The following is a 12,493-nucleotide window of genomic DNA, read 5'->3' as shown; positions in this document are numbered from 1 at the left end:
CGCACGATGATTCTCATTTGTTTCGTCGGAGTCGGTGTCGCTGGTATTATCCTCAAATATACATGACGAGGCTCCGGTAGGGTCTTATAGAAGCGCGAGGGCCTCTTTCGACAGCGCTCCGTTACCCTTGGTAGCCCTCTGTCTCCGCACACTGATCGCCGACGAGCTGGTCACAGGGCCACTGGTGACCAGTAGGTATCCGATCTGATCGGCGGTGCTATGCAGGTGACAGTATTTTCTAGCGTGTCCCACACGGCGCGCCCGTAAATCCTTATTGCAAGACTCTTGTGCCTCTTCACTGAAGAATCCGAGTGGCAGTGGTAATGTGTCAGTGACAGCCGCTCCATGGAGAAGTACTCGGTGCACATACACAGGCATCGGATACCACGGATACATATGCACATACAGTTCGGCTGGTTCTTGGCAGTAGGCACCGAACTTCTCAGCGTCATTTTGATATCCGGATGTCAGTGGCTTTCAGTACACCACGCAGGTGTCGAATCAGGCATTCGTCGACCCCGGTGATCTCAGCGAAGGTCGCCTCCTCTGCGAAGGCCCGCTGGGCTGTGTTACCGTCGCTTGACGTGCCGCTTCCTTCAACTCTCGGCTGGTCTACATGAGGATGAAGCCTCTCCCAAAACGTTGCCACCACCGTTTTATTCTTCTCTTGCATCTGCTCCTTTCTCGCCTTTTTAACTGATCCTGCCACTTCTGTAGGTCAAGGCAATAGCTGATATCGAGTATGCACCCAAAAACTCGGATCCAGGGATGCAAAGTGTTGAAACACAATTGCAAATGGCTTTTGTTGACTGCAGATTGCCGGACATGCTAGGAGATCGTTTATCACTTTTGGTGTTGCTTTGCAGAGTGGACATCGATGCATTGAGGCGGTCTCGGTAACTGCACTCGCCACCTTGCCGTCGATCGTGGTCTCGTAGCGAGGAAATGTTCACCTTTATGGCGAGACTCTCGAGATGTACCTCCTGCTGGGTTAGATCTTTCATCTGCTGGGTCCAGTAGGCTGATCAGACCTACAAAGTTCGGCGGTCTCGCGGTAGAACTCCAGCTTTTGGGACAACAGAACCTGGTGGACGACGCTGTGCAGTTGTGCCGCACCAAGCTATCTCCGTAATTCAACTGAAACGGTACTAGTGAAGTGAGCAGCTACCTGGCCGTCTTGTACAGGTTCCGAGGTACCTTCCTGCTTATAGAAGCTTTGACCTGTGAACCCATCGAAGCCCCACCTGCAACGTACTTGCAACTCTACGCTTTCCCGCTCGCCTGCTACCTGCCGTGGCACCTCTTGCAGGAGTATGAGACGACTGGTGTTACGCCCGAGCAGCGATGGCAGCGGCATCTCTGCACGGGTGGGTTCTACGGTGATATTAGGTGGGTATTACCCTGCTTTCGTCGACGGAATAACTCTGTACGTTGGATAAATATCCGCGCCTTGCTCTTGCTGCGAGTCGCGTAAATTGACACGTCGATTTGGTGAAACGTTCCTCGACGAAAACAGCCAGGGTCTCATTGCCACTGTACTTCTTCGGCTGGCTAGACTGACTTTGGTCTCGGAGCAGACGTCGGACTTTTGTTGGCCTTGTCAGCGTCTCGACTGGTTGTTTAATTACGAAAACCAGGTTGTTTCGTCCTTCACTTCGAGTTCGTCGTTTTGCTGCATGAAGAAGCTTATCTGCCGTGTGGCTGGTAAGTGACTTTGTTGCCTTCCTTTTATCACTGGCGCCGTTTCCACGCAAACTTAACGTGCGCCGACCACGGGTGGATGAAACTGAGAGCTCCTTCGGCAAGACTTCTGCCTTCAGCCACTCCTCGTTTTCCGACAGAAACCTCGCCGTGTGCTTGTTCGATTTTACCCATCTTTCTTTCAACTTTGTTATATATATTTTCAGTAGCTGCCTGCATTGTTTCAGCTTTATGACACTAACACCAAGGCATTCGAAGTAGGTTTCGACGTTTCCGACTGCCACCGTGCTGCGCTCACCGTTCAACTGGGAAAAAATAAAAAGGCACCTCCGTGACATCATCGCAAAGGCGACACCGCTCATTGATCCGGGTACACGCGCGAACTAACTGCCAATCGTGCGCCTTGCTATAGGGCAACCCAAAGGTGATTTGGCCCCGCAATTTACGGGCAGGGCAATGAGCCTCGGATGTTTTATGACCTCTGGCCGACTCCTGCTCCGACAACACCGGAAGCCTCGGATGTTTTATGACCCCTGGCCGAATCCTGCTCCGACAACGCCGGAAGGAATCGTCACCCGCAGGGCACGACAGAAGAGAGAGAGAGAGAGAGAGAGAGAGAGAGAGAGAGGAGGAAAGAAGGGCGATTGTGGTAGTCAAGTGGCGTTTACGACGCCTGCTTTCATACACAGTGTACACCTCAATACCCAAGACAATTTTGTCATACATGTGCTTGGTAGGTCCTGAATTCTATAGCAGTTAACTTTGTCAATTCACAATTGCAAGCCGTTTCTGTCTTTCAACAGTCGCTTTGATTCGCTCATTTCTACATACCTTCGCAATCTCCATGTTACATTCCCCAAATGTGAGAGTTTTTGAGCCCCAAAAGCCTCACCTATGCTGGTGACCATGAACAGTGCTAAGCACGTTAGGATTTGTATAATTCTTGTCAGCCTTTTCGGCCTATCATAGGTGTTAATCAGCGTCTTTTCTTTCAGCGAGGATCATTCACTACTAAGATGAGAACTGACAGCGGTGGTGAGGACTTGCCGTCAGTAACACAGGCACGGGCGGGTGGTTGAACATCCTCTGTCCGGGTGATGGTGGAGGGGGAGGGGCAATTTGACTCTCTGAAATCTCAAAAACGGAGAGAATCGGAGACACTAAATTCACAGGGTGCATTGGCCCATATGTAAAGTCACTTGTGTCGAAATTTGAGGTTACTAGTTGATGACATTCGCGTCAGATAAAGTCAAAGAGGGTCAAACTCCGGATTGATGTCCAAACCTGCTCCCAGACCATCTCGAGAAACCGCCTTAAATCTAAATACATGTTCGAGGCAAAAGTGCGCTAGTATTTAGTTGCAGGTCAGTGATCCATTTTGACCTTAAGATGTTTATGGTGACCAAAGCCCTACGAGATTGCTTTTTATTTTACACCTGAATAAGCGTCAAAGGTTACGCTAGGCAGCATGTGCTTAAACATAAAATGCTCACCAAGGCATTTTTAGGTCAGCACCTACTCGACCCTAAATGTACCCATTGAGAGATGTTTGTTGAGTTTTTGTTATCAATAAATTTGAAATCAGCACCAGAAGCTACTCAATATATAAGGTCTCAAGTAAAAAAAATCAGGTTTGCTTAGACTTAGGTTTGCTCTCCACACCTGAACCTATGCCAATGCTATTTTCTCTTATTCTGAATTAACTTGTTCTATTGCTGAGAAGCTATCTCATCGCTGTATGGCTTCGTCTAACGCTCCGTTGTCGCACCAACTTAAGACATTTCTTAGAAATTGCCTTCGCTGACAGCTAAGGCCTGAATTTGACCTGCCATATTTCATCGACCTTACAAAGTACACCTTTCATAACAAAAGGTCCGCTATTACATTGCTTAAAACTGTGCACCCTTTTGCGAGGCCACGCAGCGCCGTCGGGATTTTTTAGTAACTTTCTGGGGTGGGTTTAAAATGACCACTCTCACCCGAGCCGGTGTTGATGATCATTTGTCGTGGATTTCATAAAGCTATGTTTGCCCAGCAAACTCCATGGAAATTTCGATGAATATATAAAATATCATGTACATTTCACATAGAAATACATAACGATCATTATTAATAATGCCTCGAACCTGCCACGGCCTTCCGGTGGCGAACAAGCAATCCTCAGTTTCGACGGTTGTACACTGTTATCAAAATGCAAGATTCGTAAAAACTGCAGAGTTATTAAGTTTCAGAGGTAAGATTGATATCAGACTGATTGGACGGCAGACAGGCCACTGGGTGGCGTTGGCGGGCCGGACGTCCGTCGCCGGGCCGAGACGGCTATATGTGTAGACCGGAGCGGCGGCGAGCGCCTGGCCCGTGTCGGCTTACAGATTGGACGAGTGGGCGGTGTGTTGTGGGTTCCCTGGCGGCGATGACCATATCTTGTTATTGTTAGGAGAGGCGCTCAGATTTAAGCGTTCCGCTTATGCGCCAATCCACTGATCATGTTATGTACTGCTTTATGTCCATAATCGGAATTAGACATCAAATCAAATCAAATCAGGAATATTAAGACCACACCAATGAACTCTGGTGACCTTAGGCTTTCAGGTTCTGTAACATCCATATTGCAAAACCGGGTATAACAAGAAGCACATACACACATATTCATAGTCTTGCAGAATCTATATTTGAAGTATTCATTGTTATACAAAACCATATTCAATCTCACAAACGTCATCCAAGCCAGCGGAGACGTCACTACAGGGTTGGCATGAACTATCAATGCCATCAATCTATGCAAACAGTATACATCGGTAAGCACATGTGTTTGTCTGCCAAAAGAACTGTTCTTAATCCGATGACCAAAGAATTTGCCAAAAAGGGAGTACATATTGGCGTTGTCCTCTTGCGCGAATGCAACGCACGTACAACCAGAGGCAGACGTAGCATGGTCGTAACCTTGTGATTGTGCTCAGACCATGCCGCATACGTGGAAAACATGCTTCAAGGTTGAGTTGATGGCATACAATTGCATTTCGTCGCTGTTCTATGACAGTGACATCCAACCATTGTCACTTTCGTACACATGCGTGCAGTTGTTGTCCCTGCATTTGCATGACTTGATTCTACTAACTTGATTTCGTTGATCTTTGTGATCGCTGTTGTGCGGCTAGTTCATATGGGCCACGTTACACTGGCACGCTTAAATCACAGGTTTGCCAGCTATGTTCGCCGTTTTTATGAATGCTTCATTCGTAGCATGATGGGGTCCGGGGAGATTCGTTTGCGAAGGTAAAGTCCGCTGCGATACGTCTGACGAAGGTTAATATAACATCTGATCTACTTATCATCATTCCATACGCAGCAGGCATTACTATCTGTGTTGCACTGGAAAAGGGAACCAAGGTACAAACACAGCCACACACCATCTACAATACGTATTCCAGCGACATATGTTCTTGCCTGCAGGCAATTTCTTACAGAAAGCTGGAAGTTACACAACGTGTGCGCTTAAGACGCAACGCACGTCATATGGTGGGACAATCAAATGCCCACAGATGTAGCCATGCGAGTCTAAATGCTGACGTGTGGATGGCCTCCGGCTTGAATGACGGAATATTCCTAGAGTTTGGGTGAACACACGTGTTCGAGTAGGCTTACCTGGATTCGGGGACAGGTATTACGATGTGCCGTAATGCATGTGTTGCCATAGCACCGCAATGCCTTCCCGCATTTGCGCATTCGTGATACACTTGACATCTCATGATGTAGCACGTGGCTGAGCGCATTCTCGTGTTCACCGTACACTGATTTCACGTTGACTCCACACAGGTGTGAGGCGAATGCTAACATCTGTTTTTCGCCCGTCTTGTGGTTGCCAGTACAGTTCACGTACTTGTTTAGACACTTCTGAGACCTACCACATGACTAGAAAGACAGCCGGCCGGGCGCGAGGAGCGCAAACTGGGGGCTCAGCCCTAACGACACACGTGGCACTGCCGTTTGTCGCAAATATGGACCAGTCGTGATCTTGATTGCCGCGAGTCTGCCCATGGCTATGCGGAGCGCTGCGCCTTAGAGCCTCGCGCCAGAGAGCAGCCGCTGCCTCGACTCGATGCCTCGTTGGTCCGGTCGGTCACATGTCCAGCGGGAGCTCCAGAGAGCAGCCGCCGCCTCGACTCGATGCCTCGCTGGTCCGGTCGGTCACACGTCCAGCGGGAGCTCCGTTTCCACCAGCTGAAACAGGGGCACTGGAACAGTGCGGCGCAGCACACTGGAACTCATACCAGCTGAGGAACGCTAAGGGACATTTGCAAGTCGAATACATGCTCGCAGACAGCAGACATCGGAAATGTCACCAATGCTCAGAGCTCACGAGCATTAATAGGCGGGCTCCCGTGAAAGATAAGTGAATACACCACGATACTCCGGTCTATAAAATAATTTCTCTAATAGACAAATCAGAGAATTAGAGCCGTACAAAGCTTTTCCATCAATAAATTTCCACGTGGACGAAATGGCTACTGTTTAGCAGCAGACGTTGATGCGTCCACCTCTCGCAATCGTCACCCCCGTTTCCGGCACGCCTGCCGTGCTGTTTGCCCATCCTTCGGCGTGAATTACATCCCGGAGTCCAGCCCGGACAGGACTCTCAGGGGCCAGCCAATGACGTCATACGGGCAACGCCTCACCCAGAGGTCCCCCTTGACCTTGGCCGCCGCGTGCTGGGCATCCCATATCAAGCGTGGAGAGCCAGTGCTGCTGCGCACAGCTTGAGCGCCGGTGATGACGCATGCGCGCGTCCACAGGCTCTCATCTCGCACCTTGCGCAGGGCGGCCGTGTATCGCTCGTCCGACTCTCGCACACGCTGTATGCGCACGCGCTTGCCGTGACGTCGCATCTCCTGGCGGAGGTCCGCCGCGTCACTGATCGCCACCGGGTCCAGATGGTGCTGCCACACCAGGCCGGCCAGGTACTCGACGTAATGCATTCTGTCGACAGATGGAAGGGCAATGGGAACGGGTTAATTGCTGAAAACCCGTTTCTCAATGGGCTCTGTGCACACAACTTGGGAACAAACATGTGCCCACACGGTTCTTTCAAGACTTTGCATTGCTAGATCCTTCTTTTCGCAGGACTTAACAAACGGAATTTTACCGTCCGTTACGTTCGGGACACAGTTAAGGAGTGAACTCAAGGCAATCGGTGTAGCAAATTCTACAATCTGGCAACCTACTTCATAACCGACCGCCGCCGGGTAAACACAGATTCCAGGTGTCCCCCACAGAGCACCGATAACCGTAGAACGTCGGCACCTACAATATACCGTTACCCATAATGCACAGACTCCCGGCGCACGGGCGCCCACAGCGTACCGGCAGAGTCCGGCGTGACCCGGGGTCACCGTGCGGCCACAGAGGTCGTCTCGCAGCCCGTCGGCCGTCTCCTTCTGCTCCTGCACCCGACAGCGGCGCCCTACCTCGCCGTACACCTCCGTACCACCCGGCGGCTCCGTGTCGTACTCGATTGCGTTACTCTGAAACATGTGGCGTCGTTGTCCGTGGCAGGCGGAAGTCTCCTCTCTCTCTCTCTCTCTCTCTCTCTCTCTCTCTCTCTCTCTCTCTCTCCTCTCTCTCTCTCTCTCTCTCTCTCTCTCTCTCTCTCTCTCTCTCTCTCTCTCTCTCCTCTCTCTCTCTCTCTCTCTCTCTCTCTCTCTCTCTCTCTTCTCTCTTTCTCTCTCTCTCTCTCTCTCTCTCTCTCTCTCTCTCTCTCTCTCTCTCTCTCTCTCTCTCTCTCTCTCTCTCTTCTCTCTCTCTCTCTCTCTCTCTCTCTCTCTCTCTCTGTCTCTTGCTCTCTCTCGCTCGCTCTCTCTCGCTCGCTCTCTCTCGCTCGCGTCTCTCTCTCTCGCTCTTGTTCTCGTTTTTGTTCTCGCCCTCGCTTGCTCTCGCTCTATCTCCCTCCCCCCCCCCCCCCCCACCTCACTGGATCTGATAAATATTGGACCCTACGGGATCCGAGATCATCCGTTTAAGGTGCAAAAATACTTAGAACACCGTATTTTTGAACCCTTTGTTTTCTTCTAGGAAAGGTCGTCAGGCTGCAAAAACATCACTGGGATCCTAACTCCGAGAGGTTGAACTTAAAAGCCATGAACGCTGGACTGCCGCGTTCGCGTCTGATCGTGATATAGCAGGCCTGTCAGTGCGACAGAGACAAAATCAGTGCTTCGTCGCACAGTTTATGCAGACAGGCAGCAGGGTAGTCCATGCTGAGTGTTTCATAACACAGGTTACGAGCATGAAACGTACTAAAACGTGTTATGACACAAAGCCCTCTGTAATACACACGTCGGCTATGGAAAAGTCTATATCTTCCCCTCCCTCCCCCCCCCTCGTCTCTCTCACACACACACCCCGCGGCTATCGCGCACCTTGAGCAGCTGCTGCAGCTGCTGCGGCTCCTTGTCGCGCAGGTAGAAGAGGCAGTTGCGAGGGTGGTGCGCGTGCAGTCCGAGCCGGGCGCAGTAGTCGGTCTGGCCACACCGACTGCCCATGCTGAACGGCCGGCCGCAGCCGGAGCAGAACTCGTACTTGCACTGGCTGCACAGCGAGAGCGGTGAGGGTCCTGGTCCACGGTGGTGGGCAAGACGTCGGGTTGCAGGCCTTTAGACTCAGTCTTCAGTCCTCAGTCATCAGTCCTCAGACTGTCCCTCAGTGCTCAGGCTATCTACTCATACCCTCGGCAGATCATTCCCACGGGACAGCCTTTTATCGGACATACACCAGAGCTAGTGTACCCGCGCTCGCGGCTGAACACAATTAGAAAGACCCGCAAAATACAGAATTGAAGAGGTAAATCAGGCGATGATGCAAATATGTCTTAAGCACATGTTGCCGCATCAGAGTGCACTGCCAGTATTATTTTCAAATGACCAAAAGAAAAGAATTGTGCGTACAGACGTAACACAACTCCAATCCCTGCCATCAAGTTCCATACGTGTCCTCTGCGCCGCCGCGAGTGGCGCAGAGAACATGCCACTCGTCGGCGGCGAATGGTGGCGCCGTCGACGAGTGGAGCAGAGAACACGCCACTCGTCGGCGGCGAATGGTGGCGCCGTCGACGAGTGGAGCAGAGATCACGCCACTCGTCAGCGGCGAATGGTGGCGCCGTCGACGAGTGGAGCAGAGATCACACCACTCGTCGGCGGCGGATGGTGGCGCCGTCGACGAGTGGAGCAGAGATCACGCCACTCGTCGGCGGCGGATGGTGGCGCCGTCGACGAGAGGAGCAGAGATCACGCCACTCGTCGGCGGCGGATGGTGGCGCCGTCGACGACAGGAGCAGAGGACACGCCACTCGTCGGCGGCGGATGGTGGCGCCGTCGGCGCGCCTCACCTGCAGGTGAAGTGCATGCAGCCGCCCTTGGCCAGCGAGTAGCGGAAGCGGCAGGCCGGACAGCTGATGCCGCTCTCCGCCAGGTGGCGCTCCAGGCCCACGCTCTGGTACTCGGGGTCGTTTTGCTGCTGCCAGAGCGCGAACTGCTCGCATGTGACGCCCTCGTGCTGGTCGCACCACTGTCGGGCGGGGAAGGCGGCTGTCAGCGGCGACCCACGCCAGCTGCTGTGCCGCCCTGAGGCGGCCGACCGCCGGAGCGAGCTGTGTGTGGATCAGCTTGCCATTTCACGGCCGTGTGCCTACTTACCTACAGAGACCGTTGGCATGCGAGAAATCTGAGCGTTCGGTCGAAATGGTCTGAGTATAGCGGGAGTACCCACTGCGCAGCCGGGAGAGTCTGTCCTCACACGCGAGCTCCTGCCCTCGCACAAGTCCCTTTTTAAGTACATGGCATGCTTATGTATATCTCGTCCAATATGCATTTTACAGCATGGATGATACGGATTAAAGCGACGCTTCCACACAGAGTATCGGGGCACGTCTTCGCCACCTGAATGCTTCACCAAAAATATCGTCTGATGCCGCAGGCGTCGTACCGTTTTCGTGCAGAGAGCGCAGCTGACGGTACCGCAGTCAGGGCAGTGCAGCGTCTTCTGCCGCGGAGCAGCGATGAAACCGGACGAACACTAAGGGCGGCCGGAGTAAGAAGTGTTCATGAAAACTAGTCCTTACGACCATCCAGTAGTGTTTATAAGCTCCGAGGCGCGGCTCTTACAGTGTCAAGTTACTGTCATTGCCAGATATCGTTGCTTCGTAACATAGTTGGGGTGTCGTACCGCGAAAACCTTGAAAAGTAAAGACTGACTGACCGCTTTTGTTGACTAACGCAACAGTATAATATAATCGCGTTATAATCCCACCAGTAATTGCAAAAGCTACAAACAGTGCGGGGTGACAATGGATACAACTTATTTATGCTATCGGCCGGTCTACGGCACAGCGTTGGTGAGCGTTAAAAAAAACAGGAGCTTTACCTTTGGACACCATTTAAAGTTGGGATCCTTCATCATGGCTCTGTCGAAAAGCTTCTTATGGAAGAGGCCATGGATCTCCGGTGTTACCAGCGTTTTCAGCATGATGTCCAAATGCGAGAAATAGTCCGATGCGATCTCTTCACTCTGAAAAAATCAAGAACAACTTAAATGGATTCACACGCAACTTAAAAACAATTTGAGTAATTAGCCCTCCCAAACTTCCAATGACGCTTATTGGGAAGGTCAACCTAGCCCCCAAAACTCTGACCCCCAGCGCCGTTCTAATCGCCCTCATTAAGTTCTGGCGGAGGCCGGAGCAGGCGGTGCTCACCGTCAGGTCGGGCTCGTTGCAGAACGGACAGCGCAGGTCGGCCAGGGGGCGCTCCTTGATGCGCTGGGTGAAGTAGGCCTGGGCGCAGCCGTGGCAGCAGCGGTGGGTGCAGTGTGTCATGCTGACCATCTGCGAAGCAGAGCCAGCAGGAGATGCTGAAGCAGTAGCGTGTGGCTCCGCCGACGGGCAGCCGATGTAGACGATGTTCATTTCTATACGGCTGCTAAAGGGATAGGGAGGAAAACTCCTAAATAGCCGTGAGAGCAGTCCAATCAAATGCATCAAGGCTCCTGGTGATGACATAACACGAGGTCAAAATCGATCTTGGTTCCCCGTCTCTCACTGTGGATTACACCAAGCCACGTTCGACAGGCATTTGATGCCCTTTCGGCTTTCTTTCACATCACTCTCTCCGTATCGCCTGTTCTTTTGCACCGTTATCCCCCAGCCTGAAGCCCCCAAAAGATCTCTCTCTCTCTCACTCTCTCTCTCTCTCTCTCTCTCTCTCTCTCTCTCTCTCTCTCTCTCTCTCTCTCTCTCTCTCTCTCTCTCTCTCTCTCTCTCTCTCTCTCTCTCTCTCTCTCTCTCTCTCTCTCTCTCTCTCTCTCTCTCTCTCTCTCTCTCTCTCTCTCTCTCTCTCTCTCTCTCTCTCTCTCTCTCTCCCTCTCTCTCTCTCTCTCTCTCTCTCTCCGAGCAGAGCTCCACAGCGCTGCTTCCCTTGCACCACCGCCTGGGCAGCCGGTATGCGGGACGCACCTCCTTCACAGTGAAGCGTCCGGCGCAGAGCTCGCACTCTTGGTGCAGGTAGCTGATGGCCGTGTACAGGCTGGAGCAGGAGGCGGCCGCCTGCAGGCTGTCGTCAGGCGCGAACCGCAGCGCCATCAGCTGCGTGGCCATCTCGGCCTCCGCCTGAGAGCGGGCGCGACCGGAGCGCAGCAGGCGACTAGGCGCGCCTCTGGCGGCCGCGAGAGGTACTGAGTCAGAGCGACGTGCGGGGTTCAGGAGCATAATAGTTCAATAGTTCGAATTTACGATCACATGGGATGACGCGACCACGCATTTCATTCGCAGGAAGTGAAAATGCAAGCACATTGTCAAAATGAAAAAGGATAGTCATCTTATGGTTTTGCACGAGCGAAATATAAACGTCTGCAGGGAAGATGCCGGATGAAGTCGGCACAATGACACCACATCGCAAGCTACCGACAACCAGCTGACATCGACATCGACAGCTGACATCCACATCAACAACCAGCTGACAAACACAAAGGTTCGCATTGCCCTACTGACGACAGGTGGTCACGATTGCCCATGTGCACACCACCCTGCCTGCTTAATTGCGCGCTTCCGCCAAAGCCATCATGCCAATAAAATTTGGTAAGAAGAAAACGGATTTCGTGAAAGGCTATAAGTTTGTTGATGACCGTGTGAAACCATGCCGGCTCACCTGCAATTTCTGCCGCTCGGACGTGCTTTTTTTCAACACCGCTGCGCTGCCACATTTCAGGTCCTCCTTCAGCGCTGCGACGGCCACGTCGCTGGGCCTAGCAGCCAGCTCCGGGTCTGAGTCGCTGGAGGCCGCCTCGTCCGACACTCCGGAGCTGTGGCCGGCGGCCGGCCCGCCAGAGGTCGCCCTGCCCGCCGCCGGCGACACACTGTCCCTCTCCAACGGACCGACTCGTCTGGCCGCAGTCGCTGTCGTCGTCAGTGGACGGTGCCGGGTTCTCCTGAAGCAGGATCTCGGTCCGGCCGGCTGCTCCGCCCCGTCGCGGAGACGTCGGCGTCGGACGTCTCCGGCGGACTCGGCTCGCCCGTCGACGCCCCGCTCGTCCTCTCTTGTCTCCCCGTCTCGTCCGAGCTGACGGTCTCCGTCGAGGCCTCCGGCCGCGCCGTCTGGCGGGCCGGCGCGTACACCACCGTTACCGGTTCGTAGGAGCGCGTCAGCGACTCGGTAGATGACGAGGGCGCCATCTGTAGGGGGCGCGGAGAGCGCCGCGCTGCCGCGCCGCCGCCCGGCTGGAAGCGCACGCTCACCACCGCCTCGTA

At 53.2% G+C, this 12,493-nt stretch overlaps 2 protein-coding genes across 2 annotated transcripts in view; one reads left to right on the top strand and one right to left on the bottom strand.

Annotated features, from left to right (window-relative positions):
• Positions 1–195, top strand: part of LOC119105344 (phospholipase A2 group XV-like) — a 7,603-nt gene extending 7,408 nt beyond the window's left edge. Inside the window, exon 6 of the mRNA XM_037228813.1 lies at positions 177–195. Within this exon, the coding sequence (XP_037084708.1) occupies positions 177–195 (19 nt within the window). The remainder of the gene's footprint in view (positions 1–176) is intronic.
• Positions 196–4,353: 4,158 nt separating this feature from the next.
• Positions 4,354–12,007, bottom strand: LOC119105809 (E3 ubiquitin-protein ligase lubel). Its single transcript, XM_037229325.1, has 10 exons — positions 11,895–12,007; positions 11,204–11,402; positions 10,448–10,576; positions 10,117–10,260; positions 9,679–9,768; positions 9,083–9,261; positions 8,118–8,286; positions 7,063–7,223; positions 6,510–6,678; positions 4,354–5,922 (listed from the first exon to the last, which is right to left on the bottom strand). The coding sequence occupies exons 2-10, from the start codon at positions 11,342–11,344 to the stop codon at positions 5,890–5,892; spliced, it is 1,215 nt and encodes a 404-aa protein (XP_037085220.1). The 5' UTR covers positions 11,345–11,402; positions 11,895–12,007; the 3' UTR covers positions 4,354–5,889.
• Between the last annotated feature and the right edge of the window lie 486 nt (positions 12,008–12,493).

This window comes from Pollicipes pollicipes, unplaced genomic scaffold (assembly GCF_011947565.3).
Source record: "Pollicipes pollicipes isolate AB1234 unplaced genomic scaffold, Ppol_2.1 Scaffold_6138;HRSCAF=7277_pilon_pilon_pilon, whole genome shotgun sequence".
Lineage (NCBI taxonomy): Eukaryota > Metazoa > Arthropoda > Thecostraca > Pollicipedomorpha > Pollicipedidae > Pollicipes > Pollicipes pollicipes.
This window is presented reverse-complemented; position numbering and strand designations above follow the sequence as displayed.